Raw genomic sequence first — 24439 nt, 5'->3', positions numbered from 1 at the left:
ACAGACAAAAAATGTATGAATACACAAAATAACTCATTCAGAGGCCTATAAGTATCACTGATTTAATAGCAGGGTAAGAGATTTCATTCCAAATGTGAAGGAAAGTACTATCTACAAAACAAAGCCGGCATACAAAGATTAAATTATCCATAATCTCATCATCATTACTCTCTCTCTCTGTATGCCAGTTCTATATCTCTATCTCAAAATAACATCAGAGTAAGAGCTCTTATCTCTTTGCTACTCTCAGTCTCCGCTCAGCTGCAGCTCTGTTGTTGTTGTGACAGACCCGACGGAACCAGAGAAGGCTCATAATAGAAGAACCGCGAAGGCTTAAAGTGGTGAACAAACACTTTTGTATAATTTTAATGGCTTTAAATCGTGAATTATACTAGTTCACAAGTGATGTAAACAAGAATGATAACTTAAAAAGATCTGTACTGGTCGAGCTGTTTCGTAAAGATTTGATCAGTCCGGTCAGCTTTAGAATGATATTAAGCAACATGACTTTGGAATTACCCTTGTTAATTGAAGCCAAAACAGACGTGCAGTGTTACAAATGTGAATTGCTTGGTTGTGTTTATCTGTAATTGATAGACATGTGAGTTTCATTCAAGAGATGGGCCCCTGTAATATACATGTAATTGATACATTTGTTGCCGTCTTTTTATCATTCTGATTTTTTTTTTTAAAACACATTTTACTGAAGCACATTACTGCAAGGAAAAGAAAAAACATGATCAAACGTTTTCAGTAATTTCTCAAAAACACTCCAAAATGAGTGAGAACCAAAATTAAAATGATGAGCTATGAGCTCAAAACGACAGTTAACAAAAATTAACTTAAAACAAAATGATGATGAATTAATTGTTTGAATGTAAGATAGGAAATTTGTTAACATTGTGAGATGCTGAGATAAAAAAAAAAGCATCCTATGAACTAATCAACCTCTCAGTTCAATTTGACACGTGAATCTTTGAAAGCATTGTTTAGTTGTAGCCTTCTGCTTTATTTTGACTGATTAAATTGACTGATTAAATCGGTTTGCGATAACGTATGGATTTTGGTTACTTTTAAGTCACAACTTACATCAGTGGATTAATGTTTCACGGCCCCTTCGGAGACATCACAGATGTTTAAAGAGGTTTTGTCAAAGAATACACTGATGAGTCATTGCTTAGAGATCATCCGGCGAGCGTTCTCTCTCCTCCACGTGCGTTTTAAACATCCTTTAAAATATCTGGCGGTGAAAAACTTCCAGGTCATAGGCAGGATAGCAGAGGAAAGATGAGGAGGTTGAGATAAGGCAAATCAGTTGAGCCTATAGTCAAATTGAGGACACAAATGTGTAACAATTACTGATGTCTAGTGGTCAAGTTGGAGATAGCAAGGCTAAACCACCTATCCAGGAGAAAAGGCAAGGCGAGTTTATTTGTAGAGCACAATTCGTACACAAGGCAATTCAAAGTGCTTTAAAGCTACATAAAATCACAAGAAGGCAAATAAAATCATTAAAACATAAAAATACTCATCAATTAAAAATGAAGAGTGCAGATAAAATACTTTCAGGTGTCATATGCACAGCTAAACAGAACTGTTTTCAGCCTGGATTTAAACATTGTCAGAGTTGAGGCCTCTCTCACATCTTCTGGGAGGCTGTTCCAGATGTTAGGAGCATAAAACTGAAACGCAGCCTCTCCTCCATTTGGTAATATGCTCAAAAAAATATGTAGATATGAACGGTTTATTTAAAAGTCATCAAAAATGATAACAATTCATGTAGCAGTTACATACAACAAAATAATTTTCAATTATATAACATTTTTCACATTTAGATGTTTGTTATTGTTATGAACTGCAGCTTTAAGAGACATAAATGTGGTATAAATGGGCTTCTGCACCTTTTTTTGACTTGCTCTGCTCTGCTCCCAGCTCTGTTGACGCTGAGTTAAGAGCTGGGGAACAAAGAAAATTTAGTTGATCACAAATAAAAAACAGACAATGACACAATTCTAGTGGCCTCCAAAAGGCCTTTAAACCCGTGTTCATTCTCTCTGCAGTCAGCCAAGTCAAACTTGAGATTTAAGATTTTACACTTCACTTTTTTCTCCCCTGGTATTATTTCCACTAATTGAGAGGCAGCATTTATATCAGCACTTTTAATCTGCTGAGTCCAGCGAACCCCAGACACCACTTCGTACGAAGTGTAAAAACAGAGAGTTGGGGTCAGGGAAGAAAGTCACACACCACCTGACTGAGGCTGGGAGACGGCTGACCTTGATGGACCTTGTGTGTGTCCCTGCAGTTAGTCACAATCTGCAAAAAGAACTTCCTGTCTTTCCTCTTGCGGGGGACATAAACACAAAGCCCCAGAAGGGTAAAGACAAGTCCCTTGGTATTTATCCGTGATTTTTTTTCCCTCCCATCTATTAGATTTATAGCTGATGCTGGTTTTCTATATGTGCAGGACTTTTTCAACTCTGGAACAGTGGTTTCTTACTTTTATAGCTTACGGACGCATAACACAAATCATTCTTTTGCTTGCAAGAAGGCCAAAGAGACAACATCTTCTCGCTTTGTCACATTTATAACCTTTACTGAGGTTTTTTTTATTCTTTTAATGGCAAAAATTAATTAATTAACAACTAAAACCAACACATGAATTATGCTATATCAATGTAGATAAAGCAACCCAGGATCAAATAAAGTTATTCCAATAACTTGTTCCAGTTGATACACACAAAGACATTTACATATCAATGAATCAATCATTTTAGTTCAAATTTTCTGAATCTGAAATGTGCCATTCTGCATAGTTAGTACTTGGTGTTTGGATACTTTAAATACATCTTGACAGACTTTTTTGGGGGGGAAATGCTTTGCTTCTTTTATTCATCTTACAACTGAAGTTGTTTTCAGCAATAATTGATCGCTTAAGTGATCCGACAAAAAAGGAGTCTCATTGTAATTTCAAAAAACAAGCTAAATTGTATCAAACTAATGGATTATAAAACAACGAGCCTCTGGGCTCTGACCTGTAAAAGGCCTCTCTCTCGCTCAACAAAGAAGTACATTCAGGGAACATTTGATACATTTCATCGTGTTTTATTTTTAGTTTTTGGCTACACTTTACTGGAACATTTTCATCCCGCAGTCAAGGTGAACTCTAAAACACCACATGTAGTCTTATGGAATGAAAAAATAATGTTTTACATTATTTAAGTTTGTTTTAAGTTATTTTTGTACATTTAATTTCTGTGCCGTTACGTGGAGGAGACATTTCCCTCAATCATTGGGGGTTGCATTCAGAACACCATGCAGCCCGGAGCTTTTATTAAGAATAGTAATGTCTTCTGTGAGCTCCAATTGGATGATGAGACCTCAGATGACAGCAGGAGGCAGAGGTGGGGGAGCACGGGGAGGATGAGACTGGGATCAGTTTGGCTGTGTGAAGACCACCGGGACAGACTGTTTGGACAAGAGTGGTGGAAAAGCAAAGCGTGGACTCTTGTGAGACAGCCTGAGCTTGATGCGAGCACAGCCAGGACTGTTGGTGGCGTTTCTAATGGAGCGGAAAATACATCTGACGCAGCTTTGCCTCTGCTGCTGGATCCTCATCAACTCTGGTAAGTGAGGCTGTGAAACATCACACAGCTGCGCTTCACACTGAGAATTAATTAGAGGGATTTATTTGGTTAAAATTCCCTGTTGAAATGAGCATTAACTTTCCTAAAATATCCCACTCATGCTACGCCTTTGGCTTTCTGCCCCTTTTGGGGATTGTGTGTGCTGAAGGAGTCCTTTAAATCCCCAATTACACTAGTCATTCATACGATTTTACAATTAGCATTAAATGAGCATCTGTTGTTTTTTTTTATCGCATCCAAGTGGCTTGACATGAGAATGCTATTGCAAATTTCTTCTTTTCTTTATTATTATTATTTAAGAGGTTTTTTCTGTGTGTCAGTCGGTAACATGAAATTTGCAACGCTTTATTCTCTGAGGTTTCAGAGTTACACGGAACAATGCAAATATAAGCCCATGTTTTCTGCTCATAATTCGTGGTTTTGTAGAGGTTTTTACAATTAGTACCTCTTTACGTACCTTATTTACGGTCAAAGTACAGAGTGTTCTCAAACATTTGTAATAAAAAGAAAGTACATTAAATGAAAAATACTTTTTTCATAACACTAAAAAGATTTTTATCATGAATGGATACTGCTCCTGGCAGGAATGACCTCGTGTATTGTTCTGTGTTGCAGCGAAGCTGAAGAAGCCTCTTACTGAACTCTCTATTGTTTATGTAGAGGGTGTTCAGTGTTCTTCGTATTCATTAACATGTGCAACATTCTACTTTGTACAATCAGATCCACAAGGTCCAAAGCATTCTCCAGCACAGTCAGCCTTTTTGAGCAGTTTGTTCAGTTTCTTTGAGTCACTGTCTCTGATGCTGCTGGCCCAGCAGACTGACTCCCTCCACTACAGACTTATAGAAAATACGCAATGAAGGACCTAAGCTTTCATAAGAGGTACAGTCGGTTATGTCCCCTAGTGAAGACAGCCTCTGTGTTACATCTCCAGTCTATTCTGCTGTCCAGGTAAATTCCCAGGTATCTCCTCTGAGGCAGTATTTGGCTTAATACTGGTCCTCCTAAAATCTATAATCATCTTTTTTGTTTTGTTTGTGCTCAAGATGAGTTGACTTTTTCCATACCATGCCACAAAGCAATCGACCAGGTCCCTGTACACTAGCTGTTGTCCATTACTGATACACTCAACGACCACAGAGGGATCTGAGCATCTCTGGAGATGACAAAGAGAAACTGTGAGAACACAGTCTCCTGTGGTACTCCTGTGCTGCCAGGTGGTCAATAATTCAAGCGGTTGTGGAGGCACCCACTCGGATTTTCTGCAGCGTCTTCCTGAACTCACTGAAGCAGGTACATGATGAGGTACATCAAAACCAACCCCAGGACGATAAGCAAACTGTAGTGGGTCCTGAAAGGCGTTCACACACCCATTCTTACCTGATATAAGATTTAGGTTTCAGTTGTATTCCACTGTTGTCCCCTTCCCTCAGAAAATGTGTCTGAACTGCAGGAAGGACAGTTTAGCATCCAGACTATTTTACTTCAGTCATGCTGGGGTTAAACATAAAAAATGTGGTTTGAGTTCTTGTCATAAACTAGCTTTCCCATAAAAAAAGAATCATATGGATGGCATGTGTTGTTCCAAAAACTACATTAATGGTGCTGTCACAGATGAGCAGTACATCGTTATATCTTGAAAAATACTGGCTTTCAACAGCCCACTCTTACCAGAAAGCGTGTAATATGTACATTTGTCCCCTTTTCTAATACTTATTATGACAATCCATTTTATAAGATTATGAGATATCACTTGGTTGCTGAATTCTCTCAGCCAGTATGAATGTGACACGACAGGAAACGTAACACGTGAATATAAAAATGTGTAAATGTAACCATGTGGCTTGTTGTAACCGTCTAACCGCGTACCTTGTGCCATTAAGATCTAACTATGTACTTTTATTTAAACCTTAACCAGTTGCTGGTGTGAGTACAGTATCAAAGTAAGGAATCGTAGCCAGGAGGGGAGTGGAAAAAATTAACGTTAAAAAACGGTGCAAGATGAGTCCCAAACCAGCGATCTTTTGCACAAGGAAGATTTTTGTCAGAGTGTGGTGTAGGGAGGACACGGATGCGGACTTTCAAAAAGTAAAGGTTGATTTATTAACAAAAAGCAAAGTAACAACATAAAACGCGGCAGAGCCGGAGAAAAACGGAGCTATAAGCAAAACAAAAGAACAAGGACATGGCATGGAATAAATACTTAGCTTTGATGAAACCGTGGGAATCGTGGCATGGGTTGCAAACTGACATAGGATAAGGAACCAACAAACAGACAGGGGAGACTGGAAACTAAATAGGGAGTGAGAGTGATTGGGGAGTGAGTGCAGCTGAGGAAAGAACACAGGTGACGTGAGTGAACTAAATGAACAGAGTGACTGGAAACTAAGGCAAAAACTAAACATGGACTGAACAAAAGCATAACCTGAAACATGAAAAACTGAAAATGAGTCCATGGGCGTGACAATTTTTAAGGGATTAAGAACTCCCATCATCCCCTACTTTCTTCAAATAAATGTTTGTTGCCAAGTGAACACTTGCCAGACACGGAAAGTGGGGGTCATTCACAACGTAACATGTACGGAGATGTATGACATGTTGACATACTGAAGAACTAAAACTAATGCATTCTCATGACAGATTGTAGAATACACACGTCGGCCCCTTGAAAAATATAAAGAAATTTCACAATAAAGGCTAAACGGTTGTACAGTTGCTATGCTTCACTTTCTCAGTTCTGTATTGCAGTACAACTCAACTTGCATTTCTGACTAAGTTAGGTAATGATATGAGCATTTACCACTACTGAGGAAGACAACAGAACAAGTTGTGGGTTGGCGGGTGGTGGCAAACCCTTGCTCTAAGTGTGAGACTGTGGGTTCAAATCCCAACCCTCCAAAAGCTTTTCCACACTCCTTTCACTTTTCTACTTCGTTCCCACCTACTAACGGTTATGATCAGGAGTAAAAAGTACACGATTAAGTTGACATGTTCAAATATACATGATTAGGTTTAGAAAACCTAATCAAACAGTGTTTTCTTTACACAATCGTGTTTAAATACAGCGCTGCCTGAAAACCAGAGTTACCACCGACAATCAATACTGGTTTTCAGACAGAGATCTCTGTGTTTCTTTGAATGTGATTGATGATTTGATCCCTGCATTCTTGGTAATTTTATGCTGAGAAATTATTGTTAAATTGTTGAATTTTTGGAACACTCAACTTTCAAGTTGTTCTTTTTACACCCAATCATGTCACCGACCTACTGCCGGTTAAACTAATTGTCCTCAGAAGGGATCTCAGCACAACTGTGTGTTACACCACTTAAATATGTTCCACAGGATAGTAATAGACAACTTATCTGGTTGTTTGGTATCACTATCCAAACGTCTGTGAAGCACATTGCTGGCACTGAATTTGAAAAGAGTACATATTTGCAAGAAACTTTTTATGTTGTTTATGGACGATTCTTAATCAAAGATGTTTTTCTTTTTCTTTCTGTCTTTTTTTTTTTGACAGTTGCTAGTCACTTCAATCCGTTCAGCCGTTACTCTGCTGATCCACCTGAAAAACAACCGCACAGAAACAGGCCCATCTAATTAAAATGCCTTTGGTAAATGGGTGCATTTTAATTACAGCATTTTATGTTGAGCTGTTGTTCTGGAAGACTTCATAACGAAGAAACAACAGCTTATGGACATGACATATTAAAATGATTTCGGCAGTCAGGATCAACCTATAATCCTGCAGAGTAACTTAAATATGTCAACATATCCTCACAATAAGCAAAGAATATTGTTAAACTGGGATAATTAGTGTATGAAAGACATAGGGGTGGTCTTCATGCTGAATACTTTGCACAAACTGCAGTATAATCCCCCATTTTCCAGTTTATTTTCTACTGGCAAAGCCCTACCTGAAACACAATTTTGTCAGTTATAAATAACCAATATAATCACTAAAACTGGCATGACACACACGGTTTGTGCTCTTGGCTCTCTGTTTCTGCACTGGCTAATCCTAAATTGCTTGCTGGTGATGCCAGATTGCTCACCAGAGTTCAAAGCTTTGGGCTGAGAGAGGCAGTGAGGAAAGAGGGCTATTTTACCTCATTCAGCCTCCACTAGTGATCCTTTATCCTGCGGGTTCAATCAAATCTCGACTGATACTAAAGGTCAAACACCAGGAATTAAAGAGGTTAATTCCAAGCATGAAATTATGCCTCAGGTGACTGATAACTGCTGGAAATCCTGAGTAGATGCTGCTAAGTTTCCCAGAAAGGTCAATTATCTAATGGTTTGTGTGGATCACAAAATCAAATCCAAGAATAGGAGATCAAATCCTTCGGTAAAGATAAAGATCGGTCAAGACTGATCTTTAGTGTGAAGAGTGTGAATGCTGATCAATCGCTGGTGCTTTGTTTTTTGTAGAGGGCGAAAGTGATGAACAGTTCTTTGAAAAGCCTGGATGGGGAGAAAGGTGAGGAGATAAATATATGACCTGCGGGGAAAGAAAAAGTTGTTAAGTGAAAGTGGAAAGCTGTTGCTTGAAAGATATTTTGCTCATTCCTGATCTCAATCTCATCAACTTGCACTGTAATCTTTATAATGGCAGTGCCCAGTTTATGTTAAGACCTTTAGAAAATTGAAGACATCAAATTTTTCTTTTATATAGACGACTTTGTCTGCTATGATTAAGCAAGTTTGTACTTTGTGACACAACGACGTCATGTGTTTATTTAAGCTATAGGTCAGCTATAAAACGTATTTCGACTTGAAAGCAACAATCAAACTCGTTAAAGTTCACAGAGGCAAACTGATGACACTCGTGTCTTCTGTTTAAACTTGGAAGTTGGACTTTGTGAGTTCTGGAATATTTATAATAAACTGTATATTAGCACTTCTAGTTTTTGTTAGTTGGTTTCTCATTAAACCAGATGCACAACTGTCTTAGATATCAGAGAAAATGCAGCTACAGTGTTTATGTCTTCAAGAAAAGCGGAATGTGTTATTTTTAATTTTTACTGCTAATACTAGCTTGCCTGGTCAATTAGCACACAAATGAGCACATCCCATAAGTTTATCTGAACTGCAACTGAACAACAGTCAACTCCGACTTGAATGTCATTGCCAGATCCAAACTCTCTTCCATGGCAAAGGCAACACAGCGTCAAAAACTATGACCAGCTGCTGGTTAGCTTAGCTTAGCAAAAAGAATAGAAACAGCGGGAAAGCTACAGTCAGCCGAACAGCATCTTTCTAAACTTGACATTTCAAGGGTGTCATGCCTAGTTTTAAGTTCTTTTTTAAATTTTTATTAAATGTGCCTGTCGGTGAATTTAATTGTCTTTAGACAGTGTTGGGCTCATTTCTACCCAGTTTTGCAGTTTTTGATAAGCTAAGTACAGCTGTTAGCTATGTGTAGCATACAAATCAGTAGTTAAAATGTAATTAAGTTTTGAGTACAGTACAGCTGTGTTACATCAAAACCGCCTCTGCTTCCGTCAGCGCCAGCAGAAGACTGGACTCGAGTTCACACTGAGGATGTCCTCTTCAGGAGCTTGTTTGGAGGCTACCGCAAGTGGACAAGACCAGCACAGAACATCTCCGACGTGGTCATCGTTAAGTTTGGCCTTTCAATCGCACAGCTGATAGATGTGGTGGGATCACACAAACAAATACACTGAAAGTCAGAACAAAACGTTCGAACATTTGATTTGACACATGTGATAAATATGTGGAACGGTCATAGATTTTCGACACAATCAAAATCCATCCATCCATCCATCCATTATCTATACCGCTGAATCCGTCGATCGGGTCGCGGGCGGGCTGGAGCCTATCCCAGCGGTCAATGGGCGAGAGGCGGGGTACACCCTGGACAGGCCGCCAGTCCATCGCAGGGCCACATATAATCAAAATCAAATCAGTAAAAATCATTTTCCATCTAATAACCAAGCAGTTTTACTTGGTTATTAGATGGATATGATATATGATATGTATTAATGTGATATATATATGTGATATATAATGTGATACAATATGATATATATTAATGCAGGGCTCATTTACTATGTCAATCTTGGTTCCAAAACAGGATGAGAAAAATCAGATGATGACAACCAACGTGTGGCTGAAACAGGTGAGTAAGACATGCAGGAATTGAATTGGTTTTACTGCAACTCTTTAATCAAAGCTCAATAAGGGCTGTAAGTGAAGTGAAGTGTTAGAATACTTGGAAAATGAATGGATGTGTCTTAAAAACTGACAGGAATGGACGGATTATAAACTGAAGTGGAGTCCTGCTGACTTTGACAACGTGACGTCCATCAGAGTTCCCTCTCAGCTCATTTGGGTGCCTGACATTGTGCTGTACAACAAGTAAAAACAGAAGCTCAACCTTCCTCAATTTCATTTCTTAAACAAAGGGGATTTTGTTCTATAATCTTCATATCTTGCAAATAGCAGACATGCACTGTTCCTCAGAGGAGTCTTTGAATGTCTGTAGGTGGAGCTGGAAATGATCTGTACGGATCAATTACCTGCTTGATCCATAACAACATCCTCATCAGCTGAAGAGGTTATAAGTAGTGAAGGTCATTTCGATAGAGCCATGCAGCTTAATGGCTCCACAGCATTTCTGCTTTTTTTTTTTTTTTTTTTTTTTTGGTTATGCTTGTAGATTATGCTGCTGAATAAAAAAAAAAGCCCCGACTCTGTTACAGCTGCACGGAGATCTTGCATCATACGGTGTTAGGCAAGCTTCCATCCCTCAGGGCTCCAGGAAGTATCAATTCTGAAATTTATCAGTATGGACATGAAACTTTCTCTTCCTTCAGCATGTAGATGACATGAGCTTGCATCATGAATACGGTGTCATGAATACTCATTCATCAGTTATTAAGCTTCCTATGTAAATGGGCACAGCTCCAAGTTGATTGATTCACCTTTTGAGGTTGAAACGTAATGAGATACAGAGCAAAATCCTCTTTGTGTCTTGTCATCGTTTCTTCATTGTTTCCCCTGCCCATTTAACCCTTTTTTCTTCTTCCAGTGCTGATGGAGACTTCGCCGTCACCCACATGACCAAGGCCCAGCTGTTCCACACCGGTCGGGTCCGCTGGGTGCCACCGGCCATTTATAAGTCTTCCTGCTCCATCGACGTCACCTTCTTTCCGTTCGACCAGCAGAGCTGCAAAATGAAGTTCGGATCCTGGACGTACGATCGCGCAAAGATTGACCTGGAGCCCTTTGAGAGCACGGTAGACCTGAAGGTAGGAACAGATGGGTTGAAAATGGCAGCGCTCCATGCATTTGACAGGTTTCAGCACCCTCAGTGTCTCTGTTCTCTTGTGATTTGCTACTTAAAGGAATAGTTCGCCTCTTTTGACATGAAGCTGTACGACATCCCATACTAGTAATATTATTTATGAACATTTTCCTAGTGCCAAGCGATTGTGAGGTGTAACTTTTTCGGAAGATACGATTTTGTGATGCAAATGTATTACTGTTTTGAATGCATATTCTTTTCAGAAGCAAAACGCTTTATTTGTGAAGCCCCAGCCAACTAGCCGGACTACTTACGTCACCGCCAAAACGAGGCTGTAACTCAGCTCACAGGACGCAGCGGGGGGTAGGAAAATGTTCATAAATAATATTACTAGTATGGGATGTCGTACAGCTTCATGTCAAAAGAGGCGAACTATCCCTTTAAGAAAACAATATGCATGGACTGGTTTTCTGAGATCGTCAGAAAAGAGGAACTAACAGATTTTTTGTTCAGATTGCAGGATAAGGGATTTACACTCAATGGGCCTCATGCAAGAACATTTTCATATTTTTATTCTAAATTTCTCTCACATTTTTTGTACGAAGGACTTGTACGAACACGCCACGTCAGATTCAACAAGCGCTCTTATCTTCGGAAAAAGTGTGTAAACGACCTGCGTAAATGATGAATCACACCTGTGCGTATTTAAGGGGCACATGCACGAGGATAGTAAATTTGCATACGCCACGCCCAAAATGATACCATATAAGGCTGTGCTTCCTCTCTCTTGTGCCAGGAAAAGTTGAGTGTTGAGTCATGAAAACAGCATCGAGGCGCAAAAAGAACAACTTTAGGGGCTCTGAGACTGAAGTTCTGCTTTCAGAGATCCAAAAAGGAAAATCTGTCATTTTTAGCGGTGTCAGCAGTGGAATTACGGGACCTGCTAAAGCCAAGAAATGGGAAGCAATTACGAGTGCTGTTTATTCAATGTCACCTGTAGTTCGTAATGTAAAAAAAACCGTCTCGCCATGGGCAGGCGCTCGATGACTGCAACTAAAGCCGTGCAATCAGTTGTTGCCTCATCATGATGGCACTTTGATGGGGTGGTCCATGAGGGGGGTCTTCTGGCACCACACCTTCTGGTCTGCCTCGGCTGGTTCAGGTGGAGACCCTCGTTCATGGCAATATTGCGCAAATCTGGCATGCCTTCTCTGGGCTGTAGAGCAGTTTGCCCCCCGCTGAATCAAGACACACCCACCTGGCCTTCAGCTCAGTGCGCTCCACGACAGCACGGGTGCTTTGATGCGTATATGTGTCTCGTGCTCCAATTATGATTGGCAGTCCAGCCACGGCATGAAAGTCCCTCTTAATTTGTACTAGTCTGACAGCGGTGTATGGGAATTTGATGTAGGCTACCGTGGGTGATAAACTGATGAGAGCTTTGATGACCAAGGGGAGCGCACGACTCACAGAGGACTGGGACACCCCCGATCTGTCTCCAATCTCCCTCTGAAAGGTTCCAGTGGCCAAAAAAAGGGTGGTGAGGACCTGGACGTGTGGTGGAATTGGGTTTGATCGGCGTGTTTCTCTCTGGTGTTGTGTCTCTAGCAAGCTGCATATTTGCAGCAGCACAGTCCTTGGGAATCTTAATCGTGATGTCAGCCATTCGTCTGTCTCCACACGCTCTCTTCCAAGAGCCTGACGCACTAAGACATCCAAAAGTAACAAGTCAGCCGCTGGTTACACTTCCCATTGACCTTGTTATATACAGAGTCAAATGAACCTTCAACTAGTACATAATTCAAGTTAAACAGAATAATGTCAGCATCATTATGGGGTATAATGTATATATTTATTTATGTTTGTTTCAAAGTAATTAAATATATAATCCATTAGTCAAGCAAACTTGTTTGGAATAACAGCGGACTATTTTACGAAACTCCTACGACAGCTCTGGATCACTCGTAAATTCTGTTCGTACCTGAAAGAAAACCTAAAATACGAAAAGATTGGTGAATGCGCAAATTCTCTTAAATCACTCGTACGCACGATTTAAGAACAAATCTGTGCGTACGAACGCTTCTTGCATGAGGCCCAATATATCTTTAGAAATGAAAGCAAATCAACCTTTTTTGCAAACTCACGTTGATATAATAAAAAGTTAAACGTTCTTTTACAATAATAACTAAATAGCCTTTGTTCTATAAAATAGAAAAATTTATATTTTGTTTGTTGTTTGAAATTAAATGATTAAGACTCGCCTCTGCTGAATTAACCAATGAAATAAGGTTACATCACAGAAAAAGTGGATAAGTGACAATGATTTCTTATTCCAAGACAGCTCATCTGAGAGCATGAGAAATGTGATAATAATTTTATTAATAATGAAAATAATAAGAATGAACATTTAACATCAAAGCACACCCAGAAACTCGAAAGAAAGGCTAAAAAGGAAAAGATGGACACTTTAAAACTGGCCAGGGCTGAGTCCCGATCTAATTCCAACAGAGAAAGCTGAAATCGGAAGCCACCCTTACAGATGTGCTGCAGTCAGTGTTGCCAGCGGTTCTGCAGTTGAATCTTAAGAGGCCAAGATTTACTAATGCTTTGTGCCTGGCGCAACCCCCCCTTTTTTTTTTTTGCATTAGAATGTTATTGTTACTCTGCAGGTTAGTGAGTGCCCGAAAGTCATTGACACAGTGATCTTTACGCCTGGCCCTGTTGCACATTTCCCTTGAAGGATGCAAAGTTTGTCCAGGACTTTTTATAGGATTCATGGAGACTGATTTACGAAGCTTTGCGGCTGGAATTTAATGCCAATTTCGCCATTATTTTCTGACAAAAAGAGCGCTTCATGTGGCTGTTATTGTTGGTGCACTGAGGCTGAACAGGTTTCTCACAACACCTCCATCTTTGCCATAGGTTTGAAGTGTGGGCCACAGAGTGTTAAAAGAAAATCTCATTTCTAGGACTATTGGGAGAGCGGAGAGTGGGCGATTGTCAACGCTGTGGGCACCTACAACACCAAGAAATATGACTGCTGCCACGAAATTTACCCCGACATCACCTACTACTTTGTCATCCGCCGTCTGCCGCTGTTCTACACCATCAACCTCATCATCCCCTGCCTGCTCATCTCCTGCCTCACCGTCCTGGTGTTCTACCTGCCGTCAGACTGCGGGGAGAAAATCACGCTGTGCATCTCCGTGCTGCTGTCGCTCACCGTCTTCCTGCTGCTCATAACAGAGATCATCCCGTCCACGTCGCTGGTCATCCCGCTCATCGGAGAGTATCTGCTTTTCACTATGATCTTTGTCACGCTGTCGATCATCATCACCGTGTTCGTGCTGAACGTGCACCACCGTTCACCAGAGACTCACAGCATGCCTCGATGGGTTCGGAGGCTGTTCCTCACCGTGGTGCCACGCTGGTTGTGCATGAAGCGTCCACAACATGGACTCAGTTCTGTGAGGTGAGGACACAATGAAGGACTCCACCAACATCCCAAATAACTCTTTCAGTCTTTTATGTCTGTGTTATGAGGTGTGAAAGGTTCTATTTTTGCAGAAGAAATCGGGTAAAGTGAGAAGTGCTAAAGAGCCTAAACAGACTTAACTATTGAGAAAGTAGCTCTAAATGCAGTCTCCCAGTTTTTTCAAAACATGTAAAAAAAACCAAAAAACGGATTTTCTATTACTACATTTCTCATTTTAACATTGTTGAATAAATATTTTTGACACTTACGGGATATAATAAAACCTCCAATTTAAGGAGAAAACCTGAATAAAACAGAATGCAGTAATTTGCAAATTATGTAATGTTCATTTTCAATGGAAATGGCACAAAGAAAAAGAGAAATTTTCTTGTCTTTGGGAAAACATTATTTTGTTTGAGACCAACTGTGTTAGTTTTGAAAGTGAGTTTTTGTCCCCGCAGAATCGGGTTGTTGTTGCTGAAATGAGCAAGACCTTCCCTGAAAAAGACTTTCCCTGAATATTGTCTCTGTACTATTTTCAGTCAAATTTACAGATGAAATTATTATGCTGTTTAACCAATACTGTTATTTTTTTTTTACGAAAGTAAAGTAGCATGTTTGAAATAATTATTTAAAACAAAAAAGAAAAGGAAAAGAAAGCCAATTAGAATCAATAATGTGTAACAATTACTCAACACAGCCATCTCAAATGCTGCCCACCTACGATCAACAACTAACTACATCTAAATCAAATAGTTTTAATCTTCCTCATCCATCCATCCATCCATCACTGCATCCTCATTTTGACAGTATGTTATTGTTTCCCAAACTCACCTTCTTTTCTCAGGCAGCCTCACTTCTCTGATGAATTCCCCCCTGAATCCACTTGGGACTCTCAGGAATCAATCATTGATCTCCATGGTTACCAGGAGAATAGCAGTTGCCACCAGCTGGACTCCTTATGTACTGGAGAAGAGCTAAACTACTGCGATCTTCAGGTTTATCGAGACTCGCATCATTCAGAGAGGTTTGGGATGAGGATAGCTGGTCGGCAGAGGATTTCTTCCCCCACTCCTCCTTCCCCTCAGTCTTTGAGTTTGGACTGGGATGCCCCTCCTGATCTGATGCACAGAAAGTCATCCACCCTTCTGTCCCCTGCGGTTGTATCAGCCCTTGAGGGGGTGACCTACATCGCAGAGCATCTGCAGGCAGAGGATGCAGACTTTTCGGCAAGTGCAGATTTTGACTTGAAGTGGTCATAAGCCTGTATATATTCAATAGAAAATATAAATCTGTTCAATAACAGAATAGCAGATTTCTATACATTTATAGTCTTCTCTTTGGTTTGATATCTGCGCAGGTGAAGGAGGACTGGAAGTACGTTGCCATGGTTGTAGACCGGATCTTCCTGTGGATGTTCATCATAGTGTGTCTGCTGGGAACCGTTGGGCTCTTTCTGCCTCCATGGGTCTCTGGGATGATTTGAAACCAAACTGGATCATGAACACCTTCGCATAAGCTGGATGGTCTTTTACTTATTGGAGATGACGTCCGACATCCATGAGAGTTTGTTCGACAATATGATACACTGGAAAATCTAAACAACACACTAATCAACCACTGTTTTCACCATCAACACATCTTCCTGTTATTGCCTTGATCGTTGTATTAAGTTAGAAGAGAATCTCAAAGAGAACCAGCTTTCAGAAGCTGCTACCAAGAAATATTTGGAAAACTATTATTCTGCTTTATGTCTTTTTGTTCCATTTATATTCTGAAATATTGTATTCAAAATGCAAGAAACCATTAAAACTAGTTTAAAATTGAACTATTTTCATATAAATCCTCCGCCTATCATTTCTTTGGTTGCTGATGAATATGTGTTTTGTCTTTAGAAAAATAAATAGCGTCCAGATTTGCTTGTTAACTGTTTCATTCAACTTTGATTCTAACTATTTTCTAAAGCATCTCATTGAAGGCCTAATGTGGGGGATATAGTGACATCTTGTGGCTCAAATAGCAAATTACAAAAAAATGAAACCCTCCCATTCAACCCCAAACAAGTGGCCACAAAATAAATAAATCGAAGGCTTGTTCGAGAGCCAGTGTTTGGTTTGTAGCATCTAAAGTTTATCTTTCTGCCGCTCTCCAATACAGTATAATTGACTGTAGGCTCAGCTGTAATGCTCTCATCATTGACTACTTTAATTTGTCGGAGAGTTCATCGTGTGAATCTTCTGTTGGAACTGTATACTATATATTTTGTAACAGCGGAGACAGACGTCCTCAGAGCTTAAACTCAAAAATGCACCATATTTCAAACTTGTCCAAATAAAAGACATTCTTGATTCAAATGAAAATGTGTTCAATTTGGACATTTTTGGTAAACTAATCCTTTAAATTCACTTCAAAGCAACTCATGTTCTTTGCAGGTGGGTGTCACACATACCTCATGTGAATTGAAATAATAAGTCTTGTACAAATTTCTGCTTCTGTTCTTTATGATAAGTCCTCCAATCAACCAAATACCCAGTTTGTTCATACCGTTAGTCATGACTCCTCCATGCTACTGCCCCTACAGGAGGAAAATTAAACATACAAGTGTTTCCACAGAGGAGCAAACAACATTCTCAAGTGTTTTGATTAGAAAAACACTCAACTCCTTATGAGGAGGGGGTTGGAAGGCACTTTGAGCCTCATTGGTGAGTTTGACACCCGGACAAGACAACTGTTTTTTCACTTTTGGGATACATTCAGTCAATAACGCCACGGCACATTACACTTTAACCACTTCCTGGTTGGGTTTAGGTCATTATATTACTCGGCTTCCTTCGTTTTAATGCTTTACAAACAACCAGGAAAGCATTTGTACTTAATTCTATTCATACAGCTTATAATGGTAGCAATAACTATAGAACCACTAAAAATACAGAAAGAAAGGGGAATGACAAAATGTGAGGATTTAAAAGACACAAACTTGGAGAAAGACTTTCATGCAAACACAATTTGTGATTACAAATGTGTATAATTCAGCTTCAACAGAGAAACATTGCTGTGCTATGAAATATTATTCAGGATCGTAAAACTAATCCGCATCCAATTACTTGACATCCGAGACATAAAAGTACAAGAAAAGCCACACACTAACAAAGACCGGCGTGTCTCGGGTTTCGTATTATTTAGCGTAAAGCATCTCTTGTCTTTTGGTGTACATGGAGCTGAGAGAAAACACTGCATCAGTGAGGATGGAGGGCAGCAATTGGAAAAGCCTGAAGAACAACATGTCCACCACAGAGACCAGCAGGTATCTGTGTTTCGGTCGAGCGGACGTGAGCGCGTGCAGCATTGCTTTGACGACCGGTTCTGCGTGCTTGAATCCCAGGCTGCATGTTGATGAGAAGTACTCGGTGGCCAGCTCAAAATACTGTCTGTTGAAGATTCGCTTTTGCTCATCATCCAGTTTCTCCCAGATGTCCGAACCGGTTTTCATCTTCACAATGTTGGTGGCAGAGGCAAAATTACCTGGCTGGATGATGCTGACCTGAAGATGAAGTTAGATATTTAATGATTCTGTGTGTGTCCTCAGAAAATGTACAGTCATGTGAAAAATAAACCACATCTTCTTTCATTTCCGGGGTTCAATATTTCAGGACGTCACCTAGTCCTTATGATTAAATAACCACAAACTGAGATAATAACACATGACACCACTTCATTATTTATTTAGCAAAAGTAAGCCGCTGTGTCAGAAAAAATTCACCCCAGGGTCCGACTGTGCAGTGCTCAGTGAAACTGCAAAAAAACCCAAGAGCTACATCTCAGACTCTGCAGGCCTCAGTTAGCATGTTAAATGTTAAAGTTCATGACGGCACAGTTAGAAAAAGACTGAACAAGTATGGCTCGTTTGGAAGGGTTGCAGGAGAAAGCCTCTTCTCTCTAAAAAGAACACGGCAGCACATCTTAGGTTTGTAATGCTGCATCTGAACAAGCCACAAGACTTCTGGAGCAATGTGTTTGGGAAGAGACGAGACCAAAGTGGAGATGGTTGGTCATGATACACATCAGCACGTTTGGAGAAAACCAAACACAGCATATCAGCACAAACACCTTCGGCTGCTGCTTCACCTCACGTTCACGCATGCAACTGTCTCTGTTCTCTACTGCTCACATAAATGCAAGTGAATTACACTCGTCACCAGAGGATTTCATCAACATCATCAAAACATCAAAAGTAGGCTTACACCCCCCCTACAGGTCACCTAAATATTGCAGCTTGTATACGTGTATTGTTGATTTGAGGATGAGCAACACTAAATGACCGCAGGACATGCGAGGCAGCCATGAATAACATGCAGACGCATAGTTAACAGCAACTGTATTTTAAGCTTCATAGCAACTGTAGAGCACAGTGGTGGAGGGCTGATGATTGGGGCTTGTTCTGCGGCCATAGGACCTGGAAACCTTGCAGTCATTGAGTCACCATTATATCCTCTGTAGAACAAGGTATTCTAGAGTCAAATGTGAGGCCTCACAAGAAACTTTCACGCACGGAATCAAACGTGTAGATCTGTGCATTAATGTAAGTATGAACTATTGTGTATCAGGCACTAAAGTTCATTATTGTGTCTGTTGGAGGAGCAAAATGGCTTCCGTTGATCTTTTCATCCCACTATGTTTTCATGTTTATTCACGTTTCTTTTTACTTTTATCAAGGAAGCATCATACTTTATCAAATTCAGACTTTTCTAAATTTCCCACTTCACGGTCAAACTGAATTTTTGTGTGATGTTTTTCAAGATTACACCCACCTTGACACCAAAACTGGCCATTTCTACCCTTAAGCAATCTGCAAACGCTTCCTGTCCTCTCTTTGACACACTGTACGCTCCCATGTTCAGGCAGTGGAAGAAGGCGAAGATGCTGGACACGTAAACCATGCGACCTGCAACAAATGGACGTTGATCATCCGCAGCTTTATGGTACAGTGAGAATGTGAGGAATGTTGTGGCTGAACGTTGAGCTCACCTTTCGTGGCTCGAACCAGAGGCAGGAAAGCGATTGAGGTCCTGATGCTCCCAAACAGGTTGACGTCCACCATGTTGCGAAAATCTTCAATGGTACTCCCTTCAATCTCAGCCCAGTCTGTAATCCCAGCGTTGTTCACAACTGCCCATAGACCTAATTAGGGAGGAAGAAAACCTAGATAAATATTTACTTTCTGGAGTCAATAATTGAATAACTTAAGTTAAAATAATATTATGATCAAAACACAGTTTTTATTCCAGAATTAGTCCTCAATTAGTCCTCGGGTTCGATACCCGAGTCGGCCCCAACTCCCTTTCCCCTAAAACCTAAATAAACTGTTTAACGTGACGCATTTGTGGTCCTCCTCTGTCTGGTCCTGACACTCTCTAAAAATATGAAAGAAGTGTACTCTACATGTCAAAGAACGATGGGGAACTGAGGGCAGAATTAAACGTGAGGAATAGCGTAGAAAATTAAATGTTCAAACCAGACTACTTGCTGGAGATCCTGTGAAAATGCATTTTGAAACTTTGTTTATTTCTGTGTGTTCCCCCCCCCCCCCTCTCCTTCCGTTTTTATTTTTCCAATGTTTTGTATGCAGGTTTGCCCAAAATATATAAAAAATAGATCTAGTTAGTTAAAGGAGAAAATTGGACTTGCGTGAATCAAAATGATTTGATCAGTTAAAAAAAAAAACAATGTGAAAGCTGGAAATCTTTATTTGGTTTACAATTACATTTTAATTTAAGGAACTGACTGGTATCAAGTGTCCATACCAGTCAGTCTGCATTGATGGAGGGGAGATAGAGACTGTTGAGAGCTGCAAATACCTGGGGGTGTTGCTGGATAATAAACTGGAGTGGTCTGCCAACATAGACGCAGTGTACAGGAGGGGCCAGAGCCGTATCGGCTCAGGTCCTTCAATGTCAGCGGTGATATGATGTGCATGTTTTATCACACTATCATTGAGAGTGCACTGTTCTATGCTGCTGTCTGCTGGGGGAGTTGCACTACAGACAGAAACTGTAGGCTCATCTCACTGCAGCTGCAGGACTGAGAGGTTCAGGAGGTCCTTTGTTCCCACAGCCATAAGCCTTTTTCACAGTGACTGCTGACATGTTCTTCTCAAATTAATTTATTCATTTATGTATTCCTTATTATTATTGTTCTAATATACAATCATTGTAAACATTTAAAAAGAAAATTTCTTGACTAAATTTGAATGTCTCCCACTGGGGGATGAATAAAGTATTTTTCGATTCTATTTCTATTATTCTATTCTGTTTACTTTTTTAAAAAAAGATTATTTAAAATATTTTTTTTGTGGTAGTGCCGAGCTCCCATACTCATACAACTTTCTCTTGTTAACAAAGTGTTAAACCCTCACCTTTCTCCGGGAGGCTCTTCTGAATCATCTTCTTTGCCTGCTGCACGTCTCTCTCGCTGGTTACATCCAGCTTGAGGATTTTCAGACGACTGGAGCTCTCTCGGGCCAGGCTTTGGGCTCCGGCTCCCTCTGGAAACAAACACCCAGCAAAGACCACAAACCCCCTCTGGTCCAGAGAGCGAGCCAGGTGGTGCCCGAAGCCGCTGTCGCAGCCCGTTATCAGCACAGCGTAGCCGCAGCCGTTCAGCTCATGGCTGCGCTGGAACCATGACACCAGCTTGACGACGACATAGATCAGGAAAGCAGAGAAGGGGATGCTGCTGAGGATTTGGACGAGGAAGAAAATGGTGTTCATCGTGATGAAGTTGCTGTGATCCTCTGTGTCTGAGCTCTGCCTGCTTGTGTGGCATTTGGAAAAATATATGCCGGATTTCACCAAATTTGTTCAGGTTTTCACGTGACCTAATAGAGACTCCTGTTGTCCAGGCTGCAATCCAGCTGTGTCATTTTTCTTGGGACAGAACACAAAGAAACTCAAAGCCAGAACAGCAGACTTATAGGTCAGCAGTGTAAATGATCTCATCACTTTTTCTTTTTTTTAATGCAGCCTCACACATTTGTTTTGTATAAAAGTGAACAAAATGGCCACCAAATTTTTTTAAATTAATCAAACAAGCTCTCTTTTACAGTATTCAACTATATCCCTCATCTGGAGCTGCTGCTTGTAACAGCTGGCTTTTGAGGTTTCCTTTTTTCCCCACGTCATCTTGGCCCGACTGCTGCTAATCAGCCAGATCTGAAGACCTTTTATTTGGGGATCGGTACTTAGATTCACCTTTTCACCTCAGCTGAACTCAAGACTGTCATGCCGTTTTGCAGAATAGATTTTTTTTCTGAGAATATCATGATCAAAACATCTTTATTTCTTTGAGGATAAAGATGCACTTCTTGTTGTTTGGTCATGGCTAAATCTAGATGTTCAAGATTCAAGGAAACATTTCCAATGTCTTTCATAGACAATAGCTACTTCATAAAAGTTGAGAACTTTCCACTTTCTCTGAGTAGTTCAGTTAATCTTTTTTTTTTTTTTTGGGGGGGGGGGGGGGGTCCTGTTTCCTGTTTTACTTAACACAAGTCAAAAGAAATGATTTTCAGTGTCTTCACTGGCTGACTTCATTGTCTTCAGAAAATGTAGATAAATATGACAATTTGATGCCAGCAACACCCTCACAAGTTGGGAAAGGGACACGTTGTCCATTGTGATAAACCAGCTTCCTTTTAATGACACTTATTATCTTTTGGGAAGTATTATTAATTGGAATTTTCAGAGGAAGCCGTGTCCATTCATGCTGAATACAAGATTTCAGCTGTCTAATGTTGTACACAGCGGGACTGGGCCATGTTGATATATGGCTTCCTCCTCATGTAACACAGTTTCAGGTTACATTTCTAGAAAAATTTTTTTTCCCAAAGTACACCTGAGCACATGTAACTGTATTGACTGTTGGTGACATGACAGTTTCTCATGAGCCTCAAAAGTCATGAAGCAGCGGTTTGCGCCCATAGCTTGTACACAGTAAGACTTCCCCAGACTCCCTGAATCTTTTCACAATATTATGCTCTGTAGACTTGTTCTTTGCAGTCTTGCGCTGGGAAATATATATATTTTTTTGTAAATAACTGATGATTCTCTGACCAAGTTTGGCAGAAGGGCCACGATTCCATCCTTTCTTGGAAAAACTTTGGTGGTTTTGGTCCGTTTTATACCCAATTTTGACACCCTCACCAGTGGCTACTTATCATACTGATTTTAGAATCTACCAGAACACTGTTATCTTATATTGTATCAACTATTTTTTGAGTTGCTGCTTCAAATGCTACATTTGTTCATATTCTCTGAAACAATTAAGTTGGTCAGTGGAGACCCTGAAAAATCACTGCTTTGGCCTTTTGCCTTTCAAATGAAGGTTCGAAGGAATACAGAATTTTGAGATCTGAGCTTTTGTTGCAATTTTGAAAACCTCCAAACATTTCTGGAGATGGTGCGTTTGTGCTCTGTCTCTCTTCATCGTGACTTTTTTGCCCCGAGTTATTCAGACGCATTTTTAACTCCCACAGTTACACAGCATAAAACATAGCCTGTCCTGCTTTTAGACACAATTAACAGATCATATGGTTGTTTTAACTGTTGATAAACTGTCTTGACTGCAACTAATAGCAGTGAGCTTCCCGAAAACTATCTCGAGGTAGAATTACTGCCTTGTGGTTGTGTTCCTTCGCCAAATCAAGTTTCAGTTTGCATCCGTCTCACCTTGACTTCCCGAGAAAAGTCATGAAAAGAACATTTGTGGTGCCTAAATGACCTGCAAAGTCACAGTTTTGTTTGCGTTCTTCAGTTATGGCCTGTTGTAATATCTCAGTAGGGTAGGTTAAATAGACCCAAGTCTATTTAGGTCATCCTTGTTTCTAAGTGGACTATTGACAGCCTGCAAACATACTCTTCCAAACAACCCATACATATTTAACAATCTGACTGAGGCCTGTAGTCTGAGGGCTCATTAATGCTCAAGGTTAAATACGCATATGGACGGAGCCTTCCGTCTGCCTCTGTGTTCATTTCGTGTCCATTTTAGTAAGTTTTCAGAGACCTTGCGGCTGCGTACCCAAACGCAGCAAACGGAGCAGCACTGGAAATCATGGGGGCAGTGTTGTGCAGTAGAGCTCACGTGCGACCAGCTAAAGGAACAAACAAGAAGAAGACAAAAACAGAAACTGTGGAACTTTGGCTGTGTTCGAAACCGCCTACTTCTCCCACTACTCCTACTAACTTTAACTTTTTTTAAGTTCCCGGATGCATACTAGATTCGCCGAAATGTTGGGTATGCATCATGAGGTTACTACTCATACTCAAACTACCCAAGATGCAACGTAACGTGACGTCGCCGATCGTCATTTCCTGTCAAAACGGCAGTTTCAAGCTAGCTATAACGAGGGTAGGTTCACTTCCTGTTTTCAAAACAAAAGCACCAATTGTATCGGAATGGCTTTCCCTATGATAAAAGGGAACGGGTATTTTATTTTGTGAAAATAACCGGAAGTGCGTTGCTCACTACGGCTAGCTTTAGTAGCGCCGAATTCGTTGGAACAAAATTGTAAATAGCCGGTATTTTGGCAGGTTTTCAACACGTTGGGGATCTAAACGACTACTTTCTCGCCTGAAAATGTTTCAAATGTTGCTAAAGTTTACAGAGTTTAGAGCTTAAGCGAAATCAGCTTCAGGCCGGCTGATTTCGGCTCGGGCAGGAGCGAAATGCACTGTGGGTAAACGCTCTGCATACTGTCTGATCGATCAGTATGCCGTATGCAGAATGGAAGTGTGCAGTTTGCAAGTATGTAGTACACAGCCAATGTGAATGGAACTACAGATGTATGATGTTACCTCGCCCAGGAATCGGTAGAGTGAACTCCTAAACAGGTGGGAGGAGATAGGACGTCGAAAGTGAACTCTGAACTGCCCTCTAGTGGATGTACTGCGTAACAACCATGCCGATGTAAAGCATGGGAGTATGTGGGCAGTGACGCTTGACAACGTTTGAAAACGTTCAATCGTGCTTAATCCAGTTTTCGTGACGTT

The 24439-nt window shown here is 40.5% G+C and overlaps 2 protein-coding genes across 2 annotated transcripts; one reads left to right on the top strand and one right to left on the bottom strand.

Annotated features, from left to right (window-relative positions):
• Nucleotides 1–3565: 3565 nt before the first annotated feature.
• On the top strand, nucleotides 3566–16059 carry LOC142391354 (neuronal acetylcholine receptor subunit alpha-2-like). The gene is made up of 8 exons (XM_075477121.1): nucleotides 3566–3626; nucleotides 9157–9308; nucleotides 9746–9790; nucleotides 9920–10029; nucleotides 10703–10922; nucleotides 13888–14390; nucleotides 15241–15622; nucleotides 15754–16059. The coding sequence occupies exons 1-8, from the start codon at nucleotides 3566–3568 to the stop codon at nucleotides 15877–15879; spliced, it is 1599 nt and encodes a 532-aa protein (XP_075333236.1). The 3' UTR covers nucleotides 15880–16059.
• Nucleotides 16060–16884: 825 nt separating this feature from the next.
• On the bottom strand, nucleotides 16885–21869 carry LOC142391353 (D-beta-hydroxybutyrate dehydrogenase, mitochondrial). The gene is made up of 4 exons (XM_075477120.1): nucleotides 20806–21869; nucleotides 19419–19571; nucleotides 19202–19335; nucleotides 16885–17934 (listed from the first exon to the last, which is right to left on the bottom strand). The coding sequence occupies exons 1-4, from the start codon at nucleotides 21158–21160 to the stop codon at nucleotides 17569–17571; spliced, it is 1008 nt and encodes a 335-aa protein (XP_075333235.1). The 5' UTR covers nucleotides 21161–21869; the 3' UTR covers nucleotides 16885–17568.
• Nucleotides 21870–24439: the final 2570 nt, after the last annotated feature.

This window comes from Odontesthes bonariensis, chromosome 11 (assembly GCF_027942865.1).
Source record: "Odontesthes bonariensis isolate fOdoBon6 chromosome 11, fOdoBon6.hap1, whole genome shotgun sequence".
Taxonomy (NCBI): domain Eukaryota; kingdom Metazoa; phylum Chordata; class Actinopteri; order Atheriniformes; family Atherinopsidae; genus Odontesthes; species Odontesthes bonariensis.
Note: the sequence above shows the minus strand (reverse complement) of the source record. Positions and strands in the feature narration are given on the sequence as shown.

What these genes read in the sequence shown, in the direction of transcription:
- LOC142391354 (XM_075477121.1), top strand. Translation starts at nt 3,566, where the DNA reads ATGGAGCGGAAAATACATCTGACGCAGCTTTGCCTCTGCTGCTGGATC. An exon ending in GACATTGTGCTGTACAACAA is followed by an intron (nt 10,030 to 10,702) that starts GTAAAAACAGAA and finishes TTCTTCTTCCAG; the next exon opens with TGCTGATGGAGACTTCGCCG. An exon ending in CAGAGGATGCAGACTTTTCG is followed by an intron (nt 15,623 to 15,753) that starts GCAAGTGCAGAT and finishes ATATCTGCGCAG; the next exon opens with GTGAAGGAGGACTGGAAGTA.
- LOC142391353 (XM_075477120.1), bottom strand. Translation starts at nt 21,160, where the DNA reads ATGAACACCATTTTCTTCCTCGTCCAAATCCTCAGCAGCATCCCCTTC. An exon ending in TCTGGTTCGAGCCACGAAAG is followed by an intron (nt 19,336 to 19,418) that starts GTGAGCTCAACG and finishes CATTTGTTGCAG; the next exon opens with GTCGCATGGTTTACGTGTCC. An exon ending in TGGCCAGTTTTGGTGTCAAG is followed by an intron (nt 17,935 to 19,201) that starts GTGGGTGTAATC and finishes CTTCATCTTCAG; the next exon opens with GTCAGCATCATCCAGCCAGG.